This window comes from Myotis davidii, unplaced genomic scaffold (assembly GCF_000327345.1).
Source record: "Myotis davidii unplaced genomic scaffold, ASM32734v1 scaffold346, whole genome shotgun sequence".
NCBI lineage: Eukaryota > Metazoa > Chordata > Mammalia > Chiroptera > Vespertilionidae > Myotis > Myotis davidii.
The window spans coordinates 2371189-2389040 of record NW_006297386.1 but is presented as its reverse complement, the minus strand read 5'-3'; the positions used below and the strand labels follow the sequence as shown (position 1 = coordinate 2389040).

Sequence of the window (17852 nt, the reverse complement as noted above, 5' to 3'; positions counted from 1 at the left end):
CGGGAGCAGGCCTAAGCTAGCAGGTCGTTATCTCCCGAGGGGTCCCAGACTGCGAGAGGGCACAGGCCGGGCTCAGGGACCTCCTCTACCCTCCAAGTGCACAAATATTTGTGCACCGGGCCTCTAGTTTTAGTATAAAAAATAAAAGCTAGAAAAAAATGCATAGAGGACACTGTAGGCATGCAAGCTTTCTGTGTCAAAGCCATGCAAATTTATGGGAACTTGTGGGGCAAATGCATCATATATTGTAATAGTAATGATTGCATAAATTGATTCTTTTTCCCAGTGCAATTAGCAGTAATCGGCTTATAGCCCTTTTGAACTAATAAATAATTAAATAAAGTTCTTTGGTAATGGAATAGAAAACAAACTCATTTTGTTCCCTTTAAATCTACAAGATTGTGATGAGAACCTCGTGGATTTTAATAACCTCATTTGGTACATGTCATATACCAATATGGAATGAGTTGAGAATCTTGGCAACATTTGGGACTCTAAAATCATATTTAAAATTGGCCTTAATATGCCTCTAAAGTGATCAATAAGCATGTAGATGAAATGCAAAGACTTGGGTGTGTCTGAAACCAAGTGAAGCAGGGGACATTCCAAAAGATGAAATGGACAAACAGAACAGTGCAATATTATAGTTAAAATGCAAACACAATTCCAAGATGTCACTGCCACCATCTCATTATTGTGTTGTATCTTTTACCACCTGCAGGTAGCAGTGCCAAAACATTTCTTTTTGAATATTCACTAAATCAGCTCTACTGAAAGGGCTTATCAGTGAATTTCTCGTCATTGATGATATAAAGAGCTTGAGCCAGAATATAAATCAATTCACTACTTCCTTAGAGAAAGCCTTTGCTACTGAAAAAGAGAAGTTAACTGAATTAATCAGGGCTGCTAGTATTGTAGTTGTTTTACATTCTGGTGCAAACTATCTTGTTGCAAACCTACAAAAGTTTTAATGGTGATCTGATCAAACTCCCATTTGCTGGCACTGCATTTAGTCCTATTGTGTTTACAACCCCCCAAAATCTTAACAAGGACCTACAAGACCAGATGGTTTGATCCCTGGCTATCCCTCCTAATTCATCTCGCCCTCATTCTCCAAGTCCCAACCACACTATCCTCTTGTACCTTGAATTTTCCAATTCAGGTCCAACACTTTTCTACCCTCAACTCAGACACTGCTCAGACATTTTTGTGACATGCCTAGTTATTTTTTCATCAAAGCCTCAGCTCAAATGTCACAGCCTCATAGAGGAATCTCCTAAACACCCAACCTAAGCTAGACTTCCTGAGTTGTTTACTCTCTCTGATTTTTCTGTTTAATTTTTCACAGTACATAGCAATCTTTGAAATTATACTTTTGTATCTCTGATTCTTCATTATCAAAATCCCTCCAATCCCCATCAGGAATATAATAAGATCTAGTTTGCCTTATTTCCCACTGTATTTCCTCCCCTGAAAACATACTTGGTTGCCACAAATAAATATTTGAATAAATTATGAATGGGTGACTCAATGAAGGAATCAGTTTGGTTCATATGCTATATGTTAAACACTGGTTGCCATAAACCAACTTTCAAAGGCAGAATTTGGACTTTCATACCTCCTTGTTAAATAAATATTTTGAGCTACCAATTAATTTCTGTAGGATTAAACACCATGCTTTAACGTAATTGCTTCTTAGGAAATATAAAAATAATTTATTATATAATGTCTCCATTCTTTTATTTAAAAATGAGCATAAATAAAAAAATTTGAAGTTTTTCTTATCCACTGAAAGATGGAACAAAAATAAAAAATATATGATAGCTCATTAGCCTAAGGCAGCAATTTTCAACCTTTTTCAACTTATGGTACACCTAAAGTAATTAGGTGTAAAATTTTGCAACATACCAAAAAGTATATTTTTTCCCGATCTGACAAAGAAAGATAAGTATAATTTCGATACATTCACACTGGACAGCTATTTTTGTGTTTGCTTCTGTCATTTATTTTTTACTTATTTTTATAATCTAAAGGAAAAGAGGTCAGTGCCCCTGACTAAATAGTCAGGTATTGCATGTTTTAAAAATTCTTGTGGCACACTGGTTGAAAATCGCTGACCTAAGTGGTCATTTAATTTAAACCAGATGACTATATTCAAAAATAAAGAAAAAGCAAAATTTTGAAAATGTGTCTAAAATATTGTAGTCAATTATGTACAGTGGAGAAATTAGTGAGTTTATAGTACTTTATCTCTTTCCTATAATTGTTTTATTTAGCTAATTTATTATTCATGTGTTTTCTTAATAATATAATGTATAAAGATTGAAGACTACTCATAACTGAATTTTTATCTTATTAATGACTATACAGGCACTTTCTTCTATTATAGTACACATAACAGAATCTTCATCTTGCTTTTACCCCTAAGCTTATCTCTGAACCTTTAACAGATACATAAAAGCAGTTAAAAGAAAGGAGCTGGAAAATGAAATAGGAAAGAAATACTATGTAGCTTTCTAAAAGAAATTTTCTACAAAATTCAAGAATAAAACTACAAATATTTTATATTATCCAGAAGAAATTTGACCCACCCCAAAATTTGAATTTGATAACCGTAGTTCATTAAAAAATGCTAAGAATGTAAATATTTGATAAAACTTTGAAATGCAAGCCTACCTTCTTCAACAGGCTCATATTTTTCAATGATTTCAGAAGCAATACTTTTACTCATGTTAAGTCTATACTGCTCTTGTGTCAAAAAGTCATCCAGATTTTTTTCAAAAAGAAATTTCCGGTTTTCAGCATACGCATTGAAAATCTCCATGATTTCTTCTCTGTGTACAATACTTCGATAAATTGATCTAAATTCTTCTATGGTGATTCTTCCTTGCTTCAGCCTGTCATTATCCTACTAAATAAAAATCACTAGTGGGCTCACATTGTGAATATAAAAAAAAAATACACAAACAATAAATTAGAATATTTGGTAACATACAGAGCAACTTATACTTGAAAGAAGATGAATCTTAAATTAGATTAGTATCTCAGATAAAATATGTAAAACTGCAGGAAGTGGTGCCAAAGTTGGGAAAAGGTTAATGGATCACCACCACTTAAAACATAGCTGTAGCAAGTAGAATAAGGTTTTGGGAAAAGATGAGTATTCCAGTATGTTTTTGAAATACACATTTTCTTTTCCTATTCCAGTCTCTGTCAGGGCCTTCTTGAAACCATGCTAGACAGTATGTATCCCATGCTACTAATATGTAGCCTGCTCCATAAATGTCAGAGAAAATCAGAGGCATGCAAAATCACTGTAAACTACAGGTGCTGCAGAAATTAGGTAGTGCCTGAAGGAGGTAGTATCTGCACATCATGAAGGATTTGGGATAGTGACAAACAAGGTAGGTTCCAATAAGAAAACATGGATTCACCTGGCTGTTCTGGAATTTTCATTTTTGAACTTTATGACATAAGAGAAAAAATTGGGCTGGGTCCAGTTATTAAAAGCTACAGAATCACTGGGAGGTTGAGTAAGAAAATGACTAGCAAAAGTAGAAGTTTAGTATCATTATCTGCAATACTAATTGGAAGAGATGCAGAACAGCATCTAAGGGAACAGAGAGGATATAAGCCAAGAGGATATGGTCAGTAAAAACTAAAGAAGTGACGTCCAAAGAATGGCAGTGTGAGAGAGCCCCTTGTCCTCTCCCCCTGGCATTTTCAACAAGTTAACAAACTATAATTCAGCAAAGGAAGCCCTGCTCAACACAGATGCATGCCTGGGAGACCCGGGCATTGAAACATCTAAAGGTGGGCAACCAGGAATAAATGGGGAGACCAAATGGGAAGAAGTGCAGCCCTACACTGGGGATCTCATGGTTGGGCCAGTAGCAGGCGCTTCTGTGGGTATGCACGGTGGAGGAGTGGAGGAGCAACAGCAGAACAAGTGGCAAGGGAGCACACAGTGTTTGTTCAGCAATTCCTCTCCTGGTTATATACCTGAAGAACTCAAAATCATGTATTTGCAGAGATATATGCACCCCTATGTTCATTGCAACATTATTCACAGTGGCCAAGACATGGAAACAACCAAAGTGTCCTGCAATAGAGGGCTGGATAAAGAAGATGTGGTACATACACACAATGGAATGCTACTCGGTTGTAAGAAAAGATGAAATAGTGCTGTTTGCAGCAACATGGATGGACCTTGAGAACATTGGGCTAAGTGAAATAAGTCAGTCAGAAAAACCTAACACCCATATGATATCCCTCATATGCGAGATATAAAGCTGAAAGTCGTGAACACATACAGCAGTGTGGTGGTTGCCAGAGGGAAGCAGGTGAGGGGAGAAGGGGGTCCTAATATGAGGTGTCAGGAGAAGATTTGACTTTGGGTGGTGGGCACACGGTGCAATATACAGAACTTGTAACATAGAAACCCACACCTGAAACCTATAAGTTCATGTTGACCAATGTCACACCAATCAATTTAATTTTAAAAAGCAATTAAAGAACAGATGTCAGTGAAAATATGAAGGAAGAAGTCAGAAGAACTTAAATATTAAAATTTGACACATTAGGGAGAGAGAAGTCAGAAATGTCTGGAGTTGGAAAGAGTTAGAATAACTAGTGGAATAATAGTAACACAAATAACAAATTGAGCACAGAAAGTGCACCTTTGGGCCTTTAAAGAGGCTATGCATTTATATTTGAACTTTCTCATTACACTGTAAACAGATTAAATGCAAGGAACATGGGCCATTATATTTTGGTGAAAAGCTAACAATTGGTAGACAAAATGGACGAACATATTTGTGGCTCCACAATATGTGAGACTTTGGACATATGAATTAAACTCTCTGAGCATTATTATTATTCATCAACAAAATGGGGATAGATAATACAACCTATATCACCCAGTAGCTGTGCAGATTGGAGATGTACAAGACAGGAAGTTCTAGATGTCAGTCAGAAATGTCTGGAGTTGGAAAGAGTTAGAATGACTAGTGAAATAATAGTAACACAAATAACAAACTGAGCACAGAAAGTGCACCTTTGGGCCTTTAATTTCAAAAGAGGCTATGCATTTATATTTGAACTTTCTAATTACACTGTAAACAGATTAAATGCAAGGAATATGGGCCATTGTATTTTGGTGAAAAGCTAACAATTGGTAGACAAAATGGACGAACATATTTGTGGCTCCACAATATGTGAGACTTTGGACATATGAATTAAACTCTCTGAGCTTTATATTCTTCATCAACAAAATGGGGATAGATAATACTACCTATGTCACCCAGTAGCTGTGCAGATTGGAGCTGTACAAGACGGGAAGTTCTAGATGTCTGCTGGGAATCAAATAGGAAGTTTTGCAGAAAAAGCTGTTTCATTTTAAACATTAAAGTATCTGGGCATCCAAGCAGAGATTGCCAATAGGCACTTGGTTGGAGTGGAAAGAGAGGATTGGTGTGTTAGAGGAGAAAACATGACAATAAGGATTTTGGAGCCAGACATACCCAGATGTGAGTTCCCACAGTTGTATGAGATATGAACAGATTACATCACTGTCTTTATCCTCGATACCCTTCTGTATTAAAAGATGCTAATAACCTCTTTGAATGTTTGTTAAAAAAATAATATGTGCAAAAACCTAATATAGTGCCTAGAACATGGCAGATGACAAACACATTTTATCATCTCTGTATATGGCTTTGTTATTCATGATGGAAAACTGAAATTTTGTTCCCATGAGAGTAGTAATGCAAGCCATTGAAGTCAATAAGGTAGTGCATAGGAGGCTACAGAACTCACCTCCTCCCACAGACACACCAAATCTACAGCTGCACATGGTACAATTTTCTCTGAAAGAAATCTAGAAACTAGTTGAGCAAATCCTACACATGGGATGGATGAGGGGAAAACCCACATCCAAAAGGGTAGGAGAGGCGGAAACATAATCTCTCCATCATCTGCAGCCCCAGCAGGGTGACCCATAATCTGGGTGCAACTCCCAACTCCCAGTTTCTCCCTGAGGAATGAAGGGTTTGGACCCAATATCTAGTGCCTCAACTTTTAAGATTCCCACCTGAGAGACAGGCTCCCAAAATACCTAGCTCTGAAAGCCAACTGGGGCTGGTGTCCACAAGACCTAAAAGACCACAGTAAACAATTCTTCGTGGCTCCTGAGGGCTGGTGGCCTGCCCCCTACACACACTCTCAGGCTTCCGCACCAAGACAGGACAGGGAAGCACCTAGTGCCCCCCTGCAAGAGGCCCCTGAGAGTCATGCTTCTGATCTAATACACACCGAGGGGCCGAGTGTGCCATCTTCATGCTCCTTTCTGCCTCACTTCAGATCACCAGTGTCTCCCTGAACGAAGCTGTGCACACATCTGGCACCAGGGCTTCTGCAGCTGCTAGTCAGGGGATGAGCTCCTTGGTGGCCCAGCTCTGGTGGCCAGTGGGGCTCGCATTTGGGGGTGCTACAGGTCTGTAACACACAAGGAAACCGTTCTTGATTGGCTGTTTCCCCAGGGCTCAGCACAGACACAGCCAGGGTCAGAGGCACCCAACTCCCAGGCTGTCTCTGAGGGAGGCCAGGTTGAACACAACAACAAGGTTTAACACAGCTGCAGTTCTCCAGAGACTTTGTGTTGTCCTCCTGCACTGCTCCTGGTTGGAGGTGCCCCACTGGAGAGAACGTATGGCCTGGCTCTGGTGGACAGCGAGGCTTGTGTTCACGGGTTAAGCAGAACTGTGGCAAACAAAGGAGAAGTCCTTGGTTGGCTGTTCCCTGGGCCTCGGAGCAAAGAGAGTGGACTCATGCCTCCACCCATCTCCTAGTCCTTCCCTGAAAGAGATCTGTTTGCATACTTTGCCTGAGGGTCCAGCTTCCAATTAGCCTGCAGCCAGGTGCTGAGATCCTCCCTTTGGGACAATAGCAGGTCTTGGCACACAGCCTCCCAGAACTAGGAGCCACTAAGAATAAAGTAGCTTTGGGAAATCACAAAGGTTGAGAAAAATAAGAGCTCAGGCTGAGCTAAACAATGAGGTTTATCTACTAAATGAGACAGCTTCCTTAAGACTAGCAGAGGTGAATGCTCCATCTAAGGCACAGAAACCAACAGTTTAAAAAAAAAGTTAGAAGAACAAAGGAAAATGTTCCAAACAAAAGAACAAGATAAAACCCCACATACAGACTTGAATGAAACAGAGATAAGTGACTTATCTGTCAAAGAGTTCAAATAATGGTCATAATAATGGAGTTTCCTCAGAAAAATTACAAATAGACCTAAATATGTCCAGCAATTACACTTCTTGGTATTTCTCCAAAGGAAGTAAAATCACTATTTTGAAAAGATATCTGCACCCTCATGTTTATTGCAGCATTATTTACAATAGCCCAGCTATGGCAACAACCGAAGTGTCCATCAGATGAATAGATGAAGAAAATGTGATATGTATATCCATCATAAAAAGGAAGATGATTATGTAATTTGTGACATTATGGATGGATCTTGAGGGCATCATGTAATGCGAAATAGGTCAGAAAGAGAAAAAACAAATACTGTATAATCTCCTTTTATGTAGACCAAAATAATTGAACTCATAGATACAGAGAACAATTGGTGGTTGCTGGAGGCGGGGATGAGAGAGGACAGTTGAAGGTGGTAAAAAGGTATAAACTTCCAGTTATGAGATAAATAAGTTATGTGGATTTAATGTATAGCCTGGTGACTAAAGTCAATAATACTATATCATATATTTAAAAGTAGCTAAGAGAGTAATCTTAAAAATTCTTATCACAAGAAAAAAAAATTTCTAACTACGTGAAGTGATGGATAGTTACTAAACTTATTATGGCGATCATTTCACAATATATATAAATATCAAATCATGTTGTACATATAAAACTAATAAAATGCTATATGCCAATTATATCTCAATAAAACTAGAGGGGAGGGTAAGAAAGTCAGTAAGATTCCTCCAGGAGGTTTGTAAGTAAAAAGAAGAAGAGAGCAGAAGGAGAGGTGAGAAGGAATGATCAAAAATTTTAAGCAAAAACTAGGTGACAATGATGTCACAGAAATCAGAATAGAGAGAACTTTAAGAGTAATAAATAAAATGCACACAGAGGCTTCACCATGGGAAATAGCATTTCAGAAATAAATATGTTTCCAAAATTGTGTGAAAGCAAATTGTATTGCAATAGATGATTGAAGAAGTGAAGAGAGAAATGTACAGTAAGGAATTCTTTCAACTCATCTACTAAAAGAGAGAATGTAACATTTTAAAAAGGATATGGTGCTACATATTTTTCAGATAAGATTAAACATAAACTTGGTTGAACTGTGGCAGGAACTCATAAAGTTTAAGTGGAATCAAACAAAAATATAAGTGGCTGAATCAACCCAAGTTGCAGATTTGTAGGGCCAAAGCAACAGGGAACTCTCTACCTTGTCTCTCTGCCTGCTATCATCTAATCCAGTGGTTCTCAACCTTCCTAATGCCGCGACCCTTTAATACAGTTCCTCATGTTGTGGTGACCCCCAACCATAAAATTATTTTTGTTGCTACTTCATAACTGTAATTTTACTACTGTTATGAATCGTAATGTAAATATCTGATATGCAGGATGTATTTTCATTGTTACAAATTGAACATAATTAAAGCATAGTGATTAATCACAAAAACAATATGTAATTATATATGTGTTTTCCGATGGTCTTAAGCAACCCCTGTGAAAGGGTCGTTTGACCCCCAAAGGGGTCGGGACCCACAGGTTGAGAATTGCTGGTCTAATCCATTCTACAGTGCTGCCATATGTATCCTAAGATACACACTATGTCTCTACTCAAAAACTTCAATGGCTATCCATTTCCTACAAAAGTAAATCCAAATTCCAAGGCCTACCATTCAGGATTTCTTATCTGGCCAGAACTGGCATTTGTAGTTATTTCCCATCACTCCGCTTCATGCATCCTATACTCAGATCATGTTTGGTCACCTTTGATCCACCAAGGACTTCTTGTACTCTACTCTACATATGTTGCCTCTCATTCTTCATGCTCCAAGAATGAGGCCACCTCCACCATGGCATCTTTACAAAAGCCCAAGTTGGAGTCTCTGTCTTCTTAGATTCCTTGTTAGTATTACCTATGATATTTATTATAATCTACTTATAAAATAATAATTTCTGCCTTTCTTTTCTTCCTTATGAAAGAGATAATACCTTATTTATGTTTTATGGTTTCTAAGTTTCTAACTGAGTGGTATGTACATACTATGATTTAATAATGATTGTTATCTGTTTAGAGATAACAGATAAGGTAAGTCCTATAATAATATAAAATTTTTGAAATTAAGAGGATACTATTTTATATTCAACCAACAATTCAGAGTATAATCTATGATTGGTTATGTGCATTAAAATTATACAGATTTCCTATAGAATATCTTACATGCTACAAGTCAGTGATAAAAGCAAGGAAGGCCTAGCCAGCTTGGCTCAGTAGATAGAGCATCGGCCCATGGACTGAAGGGTCCCAGGTTTGATTCTGGTCAAGGGCACATAGCTCAGCTGCAGGCTTGATCCCTGGCCCTGGTTAGGGCCCCTGCAGGAGGCAACCAATCAAAGTGTTTCTCTCATATCAATGTTTCTGCCCCCATTCCTGCCTGTCCCCTATCCCTCAATCCCTTCTACTCTCTCTACAAGAAAAAAAAAAATCAATGGAAAAATATTCTCAGGTGAGGATTAACAACAAAAAATTTTAAAGGAAGGGGAGAAATCTAATAAAGGGATTTTTTTAAATTAGGGAGTTGCTGCTCAAGCCATGACTCAATCATTTTTTTAAAAAAAATTAGAATATTTTGCTATGGCCATAGTATTATAAAGGGGTAGACAAAATTAAGTTTACAGTTGTGAGTACATGAAACAGCTTATTCTTATATTATGTATTTATTTATTATTTACCTTATTATTATCATCATTATTATTTCATTATCTTATGGTTTCAGTAATGCTGGCTGAAATTTAACCTACTTTTGCCCACCACTGTATATTTTTTACTCAAATTTTATAATAAACTTTTACATTGTGAGGAAATAAATTCATGTCAGAATTGATGTCAGCTTCTTAGGAAATCAATAAATGTAATACAACTCTGTATATTTTTTAAAATCATAATGGACATACCTTCAACTAATTTACTAGTGCCTACATTTTGTCAAGCCTGGTGCTATGTACATTACAAATAACACCTTATTTGGCATTCAGAACCCTGAAAGAGAACTATATATCCACACTCTGCAGATTAAGACTTTTGCTCAGAAAGACTGCTGACTTGCGTTGCAAGTATCACATAGTTCATATCTAATAGAGTGAAGAATCTCCATGCCTACTGAGCTTGCTAATAACAGTAGCCTTGAGACACTAGAAGATTTGGGTCACCAAAATAAGATTCATAATGATTCACTTTATTTACTAGGGCTAAAAGGTGTACCCATAAAGTGAGGAAAGATTAGCAGCAAAAGTTGAAGCAGAAGATTGGGATATTTAAGAAACTGAATCTTCAGCTATCCAGAAAATTCAGTTAGCCAATACACCTTCCTTAAGAATTCCATTTTATCAACATTTTAATAAACATATGGCAGTTTAGCTTAAGGCAACGAGTATTATTTGTCAGAGGGCCTAGGGGAATTATTTGAATAGATAAAATAGTTTGTCATGGCCATCAACCTCAATTATATGTAATTTATGCTTCTAAAGTACTTGGGGTCAGTTTAAAGAGGTTTTTGAAGTATATTAGGCGCTCTCCGCCTCTCTAATTTTTATAATTAACATTGTTTTCATAGCCACTCCAAAAAGGTTTTGCTAAACAAAATAGACCCTCAGCTCTGTCCTATCTGAATAATCATAAATTTCAATTAATGAGCTATTTCTTTACTTTTTACAAATGTTGAGCTTTCTACATAATGCTTTTGAATATGGCGTGCATTTCAAACAGATATCTCTACCTCGAAGAAAATTCAAAGCAACCTGATAAATCACTGAATAAAACCAGCAGTATTTCACATTTGACAGAGATTTAATTGCCACCTCTATATTGTGTTGAATGTGAAATTTTATTAAACCTGAAAGGATGTAGCTATTTCTCCCCTTGAGCAATAACACGGGGAAATTTCTGTGTAAAGGTCTTTGACAAAAACTTGTGTCCTTCAGATGTAGTATTAGACACAACCTGATTAAAATTCAGATAGCTTATTGCAGCACACGCTACACTGATTCACTGAAACAACTCTGAAGCATTTGTCTTTTACTGCAGCCTCCTGAGTACTACAGCTTTTCTATTTGAACCTCCTCTTTGCGGTTTGTAAATATGGGGGCTACATCTAATTGGGAGAAGTGTTTGTTAGGAGGCAATTCTCCATAGCTCTTGTGCTTCTGCACAGTTTTGGAGCAGAGAAACCAACATTCTTTCTTCAGGACTAGCTTTTGAAGGATGTTTGCATAATGAAGATATGGTGTATCCCTCTGAGAAATAAACAGGTTTGCTTACTGCCCGCAGTGAAAATGCTGACACCTTCTTGAGCAAAAAGGTCAGACTGACTTACTGCCTATAATAAAAGATCTGGGTTCCTCAAGCTTGAGGTTGCTCTCTAATAATACAGCCCATTGCATGTGCTGTGCATGTCACCTGGCCTTCCTTACATCATCACACTTTGGGAACTGGGGCTTAGAAAAATGGCATCAAAACGCTGATACTCTGACAACTGCTATTTTTGTGAGCAACAAGCTGTATTGTTTCTCTGAAGAGGAAGCCTGCCTCTGCCAGCACCTGGGAAACTATATCAGACTAGCTGGTTCGCTTGCAAGTAAGGGAACATAAGCTTCCCAGTTTGTGCTAGTGGTAGCAATTTCAATATAGATTGTGTTTCTGGCTACTCGTGTCCAAAAAAGAAAATCAAAGTTAGGATATCTAACTTCCTAGCTATCTAGATGGCCAGTCTACTTGTCGTTCCTGATTCACCAAAAAATGTGCCATTTGCAATCTTTGCAAAACTTGGCTCAACACTTGACTTCTCATTTTATTCATGATCTTCCCTCTGTCCTCTAGTGGGAAGACGGCTGAGCCAGGTTCCCTTTCTACCAGATCTTCCTTAAACGGAGAACTTTGGGCATGATTTTCTACTTTGAGATGAGTAAATACAAATTATTTTCAAGTTTACCTACTTTTCTATAAATCACTAACATACAATTCATATATTGTTTCATCATGTATATGATTTAATCTAATCATATAGCTGATCCTAATCTAATGTCAACATCCCTGCATTTTCAGTAGATTATTCTAAACTGATAACCTGGTATTATTTCAAATTTTATCAGCACCTGGTTTTACATCCTACCTAGATTCTATCTTGATTCTAAGTATATTTAGCATAATTAATTGCTTTAATTCTTAAGAAACTAATTTTTCATATGTTATTTTCTACAGAAAGCATCCAAGTAGCTATTGACATTTTGCTATATTGGGTTAAGTCCTTTCCAGAGTAGGGTGGGCAGGGGCGGATAGCATCTCACCTTAAAAATATACTTCACATGAATATAATTACAGTGAATATTAAATTTTTCAAGTAATTTCAGAGCTTTTTCTAGGTTAATTTTTCCACCTCTAAAGTCTTCTCGAACAGTTGATAAAAACCACGTAGGAAACACAAAGAAGGAAGTTAAGGAAATTCTCACAGAAAGTCATGACATACTTAAAATGCCTAAAGAAATATTTGATCTCTCTTTAGTTTATTTTTGTTTTTAAAGAATAGTCTATCCTGTGCTTAAATTGCAAGGTAATTCTATGATAAATAAAATTTAAACAAAACTAAGTAGGTATTGTCCTTCAGTAAAGGTGTGAAAGGGCATAACACAATAAAAATTACAGGAAAATAAAGATAAACTTTTATGAAATCAGTTATTACTTGGGAAATACAGTCTATTGCCTAAAAATATGGATTTTGGAGGCAGCTGGACTTCAAGCTCTCTCTGTCACCTGACCTCTTTTAGCTTCAGTTCCCTCATCTGAAAAGTGTTCAATTTAATATTTAGAGAAAGTGGGGATAATAAATGAGTTCACAATACATCAGTGAACACAGTTTCTGCTACTGAGTGTTCAATAAAAATAGTAACCATATCTGATATTGTTTCTGCATTAGACAAATGTCCAGCTACACACATGCCCAAAAACTAAACATATGCAGTACCATCAAAAAGGGTTTAAAATGCCATAATAAGTGTATATTTGGTATGAAAATAATCAAGCTTTTTTGTTATCTATAGATACACTACAAAAATTAGAATACTTCCATTTGAAAAACTAAGATTGAAAAGAACATGGCAGTCTATAAAATCATGAAAGGCATTGGTAAAAAATATTGTTCAATAATCCACTCAATTTCAGATTGTTGGAACTACTGAGAAGCCCTTCAATTTAATGGCTAATACTTACTATGGTAAAATTCATGCTCTTATAAGAAAAAGATACCGGAAGCTAGGGAAACTCAGAAAAAGCTCAGAACAGATATGGAAGGAGTACATCTATATGTAAATGAGAGAGATTTAAGTTCAGGAGTCCTCAAAGAAGAATGAGAAAAGAATAAAGGGGATAAAACAAGAGGAAGACCAGGAAAGAGGAATAGAAAGGACTTTTGAATGGATATTTCTCCATATTTTCATGACATGGCCTTCCCTTTCTCCTTGCTTAGAAGTCTCTCCACATTAGGTGTTGTCAACGGTTCCGGATATAATTATTTCTGCCCCTTTGCAAGAAAGGGATCTCTTGATACTCATCAGCTGTTGTCACTGCCCCTTTCTAGAGAGAAAGAAGAGAAGGAAAAGTGATTTATTGTCTTCATTCTTTGGAGACGACTCACACTTAATTCCCAAAGAAACAATTCACAAGATGTGCTCTTTGCACCTCACTACCCTGGAAACTTTCGGGCTATTGCTTATGTTCTGACCATCTCCAAACCCACAATGTTTATAAATGCTGCATCTCCTGCTGTCCGGCATTTTTCCATGAACTGCCACCAAATCTTGTTTTACTTTTGCTATCTTGTTCAAAACCCTCAACCCTTCCAGCATACGATGCTTCCAGCAGGTTTAAGACAGCTATTCTGATCGTCTGAGTATGAATCAGCGCCATTGTGGTCCCAGAAGGTGCAAAGTTCTGCAAAACACTCTCTAGCAACTCTGGGATGTTTCTCTAGATCCCTGACAATATCTAATGTATGTGGAGACACCCACTTTTGAAGAAGGCTGTTCAGAAGGCTAAGTTCATAATACCTCCAAAATACAGATAACTGGTTGGCTGGGCACCATGCTGTCAAGAGACTGTCATTTTTATTTCTTTGGTCTGAGCACCCATTGTGATGTCATCAAAAGTTCCACGCTTCATAGAAAAAAGATTCTTTATGACTTCATCAGGAGACTCAGAGCTTGCCAGGCTACCTGTTTTCATGGTTAGACACAGTAATCTTAAGCTTGAATGTTGAACACCTTGATGGGAAAGGTGACTCATGGAATGTTTTCTCATCCTTTGAACACACTTAATTTCAGAAGCTTTGCTTCTGCTGTGACCAAACATGTCACTTACTGTTCTGAGTAGGAAAGAGAAAGAAAGAGCAATTCGCAGACTGTTGATACAGGCTCCTCCAGGGGAATTCGTCAATGCCTTTGATGATCTCTGTCTGCTTATCCGTGATGAAAAACTTATGCACTACCAAGGTGAGTGTGCAGGCCATCAACACTGCCAAAAATACTATGTTCCACTCTGCATCGATGGAAACCCAGTCCTTTTGTCTCACCACAATGTAGTGGGTGACTTCCGGTTTTTTGACTGTCACAGCAAACTGTCTTTCAAATTCGACCTGCTTCAAAACCAGTTGAAAGACATCAAAACTCATGGCATCATTCGGAATGAGACAGAATACCTGCGAAATGTTGTTCTGTGTGCCTTGAAGCTGTATGTGAATGACCACTATCCAACAGGAAACTGCAACGTGCTGAGGAAAACGGTGAAAAAAAAGGAGTTCTTGATAGCGTGCATTGAAGATCACAGCTATGTAACGGGAAATTTCTGGAATGGCCTTTGGAAATCTAAATGGATTTTCCAGGTGCATCCATTTCTAACCCAAGTAACAGGAAGAATTTTTGTGCAAGCTCACTTCTTCAAGAATGTCAACCTTCATATTGAAATCTCCAAGGACCTGAAGGAAAGCTTGGAAATAGTGAATCAAGCTCAGCTGGCTCTAAGTTTTGCGAGGCTTGTGGAAGAGCAAGAGAATAAATTTCAAGCTTCGGTCTTAGAAGAATTACAGGAGTTATCGAATGAAGCCCTGAGAAAAATTCTCCGAAGGGATCTCCCAGTGACCCGCACGCTTATCGACTGGCAGCGGATACTCTCCGACCTGAACCTGGTGATGTATCCGAAGCTGGGATATGTCATTTATTCACGGAGTGTGTTATGCAACTGGATAATATAAATGATTGCTCCTGGTAATTGTCTCGACCTGAGTTAGTCATGGGCCTGGGGGATGGTTATTTTTCTAATGTTAAGAAGCCACTGGAGAAACCTGTAACTTGGCAAATGCAAGTTTAAATTAGGGAAAAGTGTAACGAGTACGTTTACTCGGGAAATATTCACCAGTGAGGCAAGAAAGGTGTTAGTAAATGTGCTTCATGGTATTGATCATCATGAAGTCACATTTATCAGAATCTAAAATAGCTTTAGGGAATGTGGTGCCCCAGAAGTATTATAGAGCTGGTCAGTGTTCAGACTGTGTGTGTGTGTGTATGTGTGTGTGTGCGTGTGTGTGTGTGTGTGTGTGTGTGTGTGTGTGTGAATGACCTTTGACTTTCTTTGGATCTGGAGAAGGTATGCAAATGATACTTCATATTTTTCAATTAAGTCCTACACCAACCCCGAGAGGGTGAATTTCAATAAGGTTAGATATTCCATGAAACCAACAGAGATCAAAAATCTAGCTCAGATGAAGAATTATTAGTAAACTTGGATCCACTGCCAACACACACACACACACACACACACATACACACACACACATACACACACAGAGGTCTTTATGTCAGGCCCTGTGTTAAATGATTTGCACACAATTTTTCATCATTAGGCTGTCACTGGTAGTAACCCAATTTTACAGAAGAAGAATCTAAGATTTTGAGTTATTTCATTTCCTCCAGGCATGTGATATGTGACAGGTGTGTCTGACTCTAGCACTTGCACCTTTAACCCGTAGGGTATTAGAATTCTTCATGGACACCTGTCTCATCAAAAGTTGTAAATAATGGTCTAGGCAAGCACTCCACCCAAAGGACACCCTCAAAGGAACTGGAACTGGTGGGCTATTTCCTAGCCAAGACAAATTACCTACATGGTCACCCTATCACCATTCCCAGCAATGTTACCAACCACTTGTGTCTGCTCTTAGAGAATTCCAAATTTAAACTTCTCAAATAAGATTGCAGTAGAGCCATTGACAGATCCCATTCCCCAATTCTGACTTATTCAGGAAGCAAAGTATATTTCGGATCCATGCAATTGAGAAAATGTCAAGTGTTGGAGCAGAGAAGATCCTATGCAAGAATGTCTAAATCTCAAGCCTCTCTTCCCCAACTGGTAGTTCTTAGAGAATCTCAGAAAAAACTACCCAGGTCTATCTTTAAAAATACAGCTTCCCAGTACCCATCTTCTGATTGAGTAGGTCAGGGAAGTTTACATTTCAAACAGGGGGTCCCAGTGTTATGGCCAAAGGTGATCCTGAGTGGGGCGGTGAAAGGATTGAGAAAAGACAGACAAAAGAATGAAAGCTGGGTCTCGGTGGGATGCTGTTCCCTGATGAGGAGACAGCACCAACACCCACAAGCTGTGTCTTTATTTTATAGCAGATGCCACGAGGCTAAGTAGGGGTGTGATCAAGTTGTTTACAGCATTCAAAACACTGTAACCGCGCCCCACATCCCAGAACTACATTTTAAAAAATTTTGCCCTGCCCTGGCCAGTTGGCTCAGTTGGTTGTAGTATCACCCATACAGCAAAAGGTTGTGGGTTCAATTCCCTCTCAGAGCACATAACTAGGTTGCAGTTGGATCACCAGTAGGGGTGCTTATGGGAGGCAACCAATCTGAATGTTTCTCTCTATTTTTTCTTTTTAATCTCAATGTTTCTCATATCAATGTTTCTCTCTCCCTCTCTAAAATCAATAAAACATTTTATCAGGTGATGATTAGGAAAAAAAGGAGAAGAAATATTGTCCTAATCTTTAACATATCTCTGTTTTCTATTTAGTTAATTAAAATAATAGTCTGTAAAACTGTTGTCCCAAAAAATCATTTCTACTCTTTCACTGGATTCACAATGCCTGAGACCAAGGATAAACTTTTATCTATCATGATAAAAAGTTAAGAAAAAAAACTTTCTAAAAAAAAAAAAAACCAACACACACACACACACAGCAAAATAAAAAAAGAATCGCCCTCTTTGCATTAAAATATACCCACCTGGCAAATTCTTTAGCAAAAGCTTGAATTGATATTATGGTTATATATGTAAATGTTCATTTCCCACATCATTTCAGAATAGGACTCAGTGTTTTATGGCACAATCACAGAGCCATTTAGCTTCTACTCTAACACAGGGTTTTAAAGATAATATTTATTGGTATTCCTGGATATAAAAGTCCCATGTACAAATCATAGAAAATGATTAAAGTATAAAGCATGTTGGCCTATTTCTTTCCACCCAATTTTATTGAATTGTTTTAAATATTAAAACT

At 37.6% G+C, this 17852-nt stretch overlaps 2 protein-coding genes across 2 annotated transcripts in view; one reads left to right on the top strand and one right to left on the bottom strand.

Annotated features, from left to right (window-relative positions):
- PLCZ1 (phospholipase C zeta 1) overlaps positions 1 to 14203 on the bottom strand; it is a 47610-nt gene extending 33407 nt beyond the window's left edge. The window contains exons 1-3 of the mRNA XM_006773164.1: positions 14145 to 14203; positions 12589 to 12745; positions 2677 to 2908 (exon numbers count right to left, since the gene is read on the bottom strand). Of these exons, the coding sequence (XP_006773227.1) occupies positions 2677 to 2908; positions 12589 to 12745; positions 14145 to 14203 (448 nt within the window). The remainder of the gene's footprint in view (positions 1 to 2676; positions 2909 to 12588; positions 12746 to 14144) is intronic.
- Positions 14204 to 14485: 282 nt separating this feature from the next.
- On the top strand, positions 14486 to 15559 carry CAPZA3 (capping actin protein of muscle Z-line alpha subunit 3). Its single transcript, XM_006773159.1, has one exon. It carries the CDS (start codon positions 14643 to 14645, stop codon positions 15540 to 15542), a length of 900 nt encoding a protein of 299 aa, XP_006773222.1. The 5' UTR covers positions 14486 to 14642; the 3' UTR covers positions 15543 to 15559.
- Positions 15560 to 17852: the final 2293 nt, after the last annotated feature.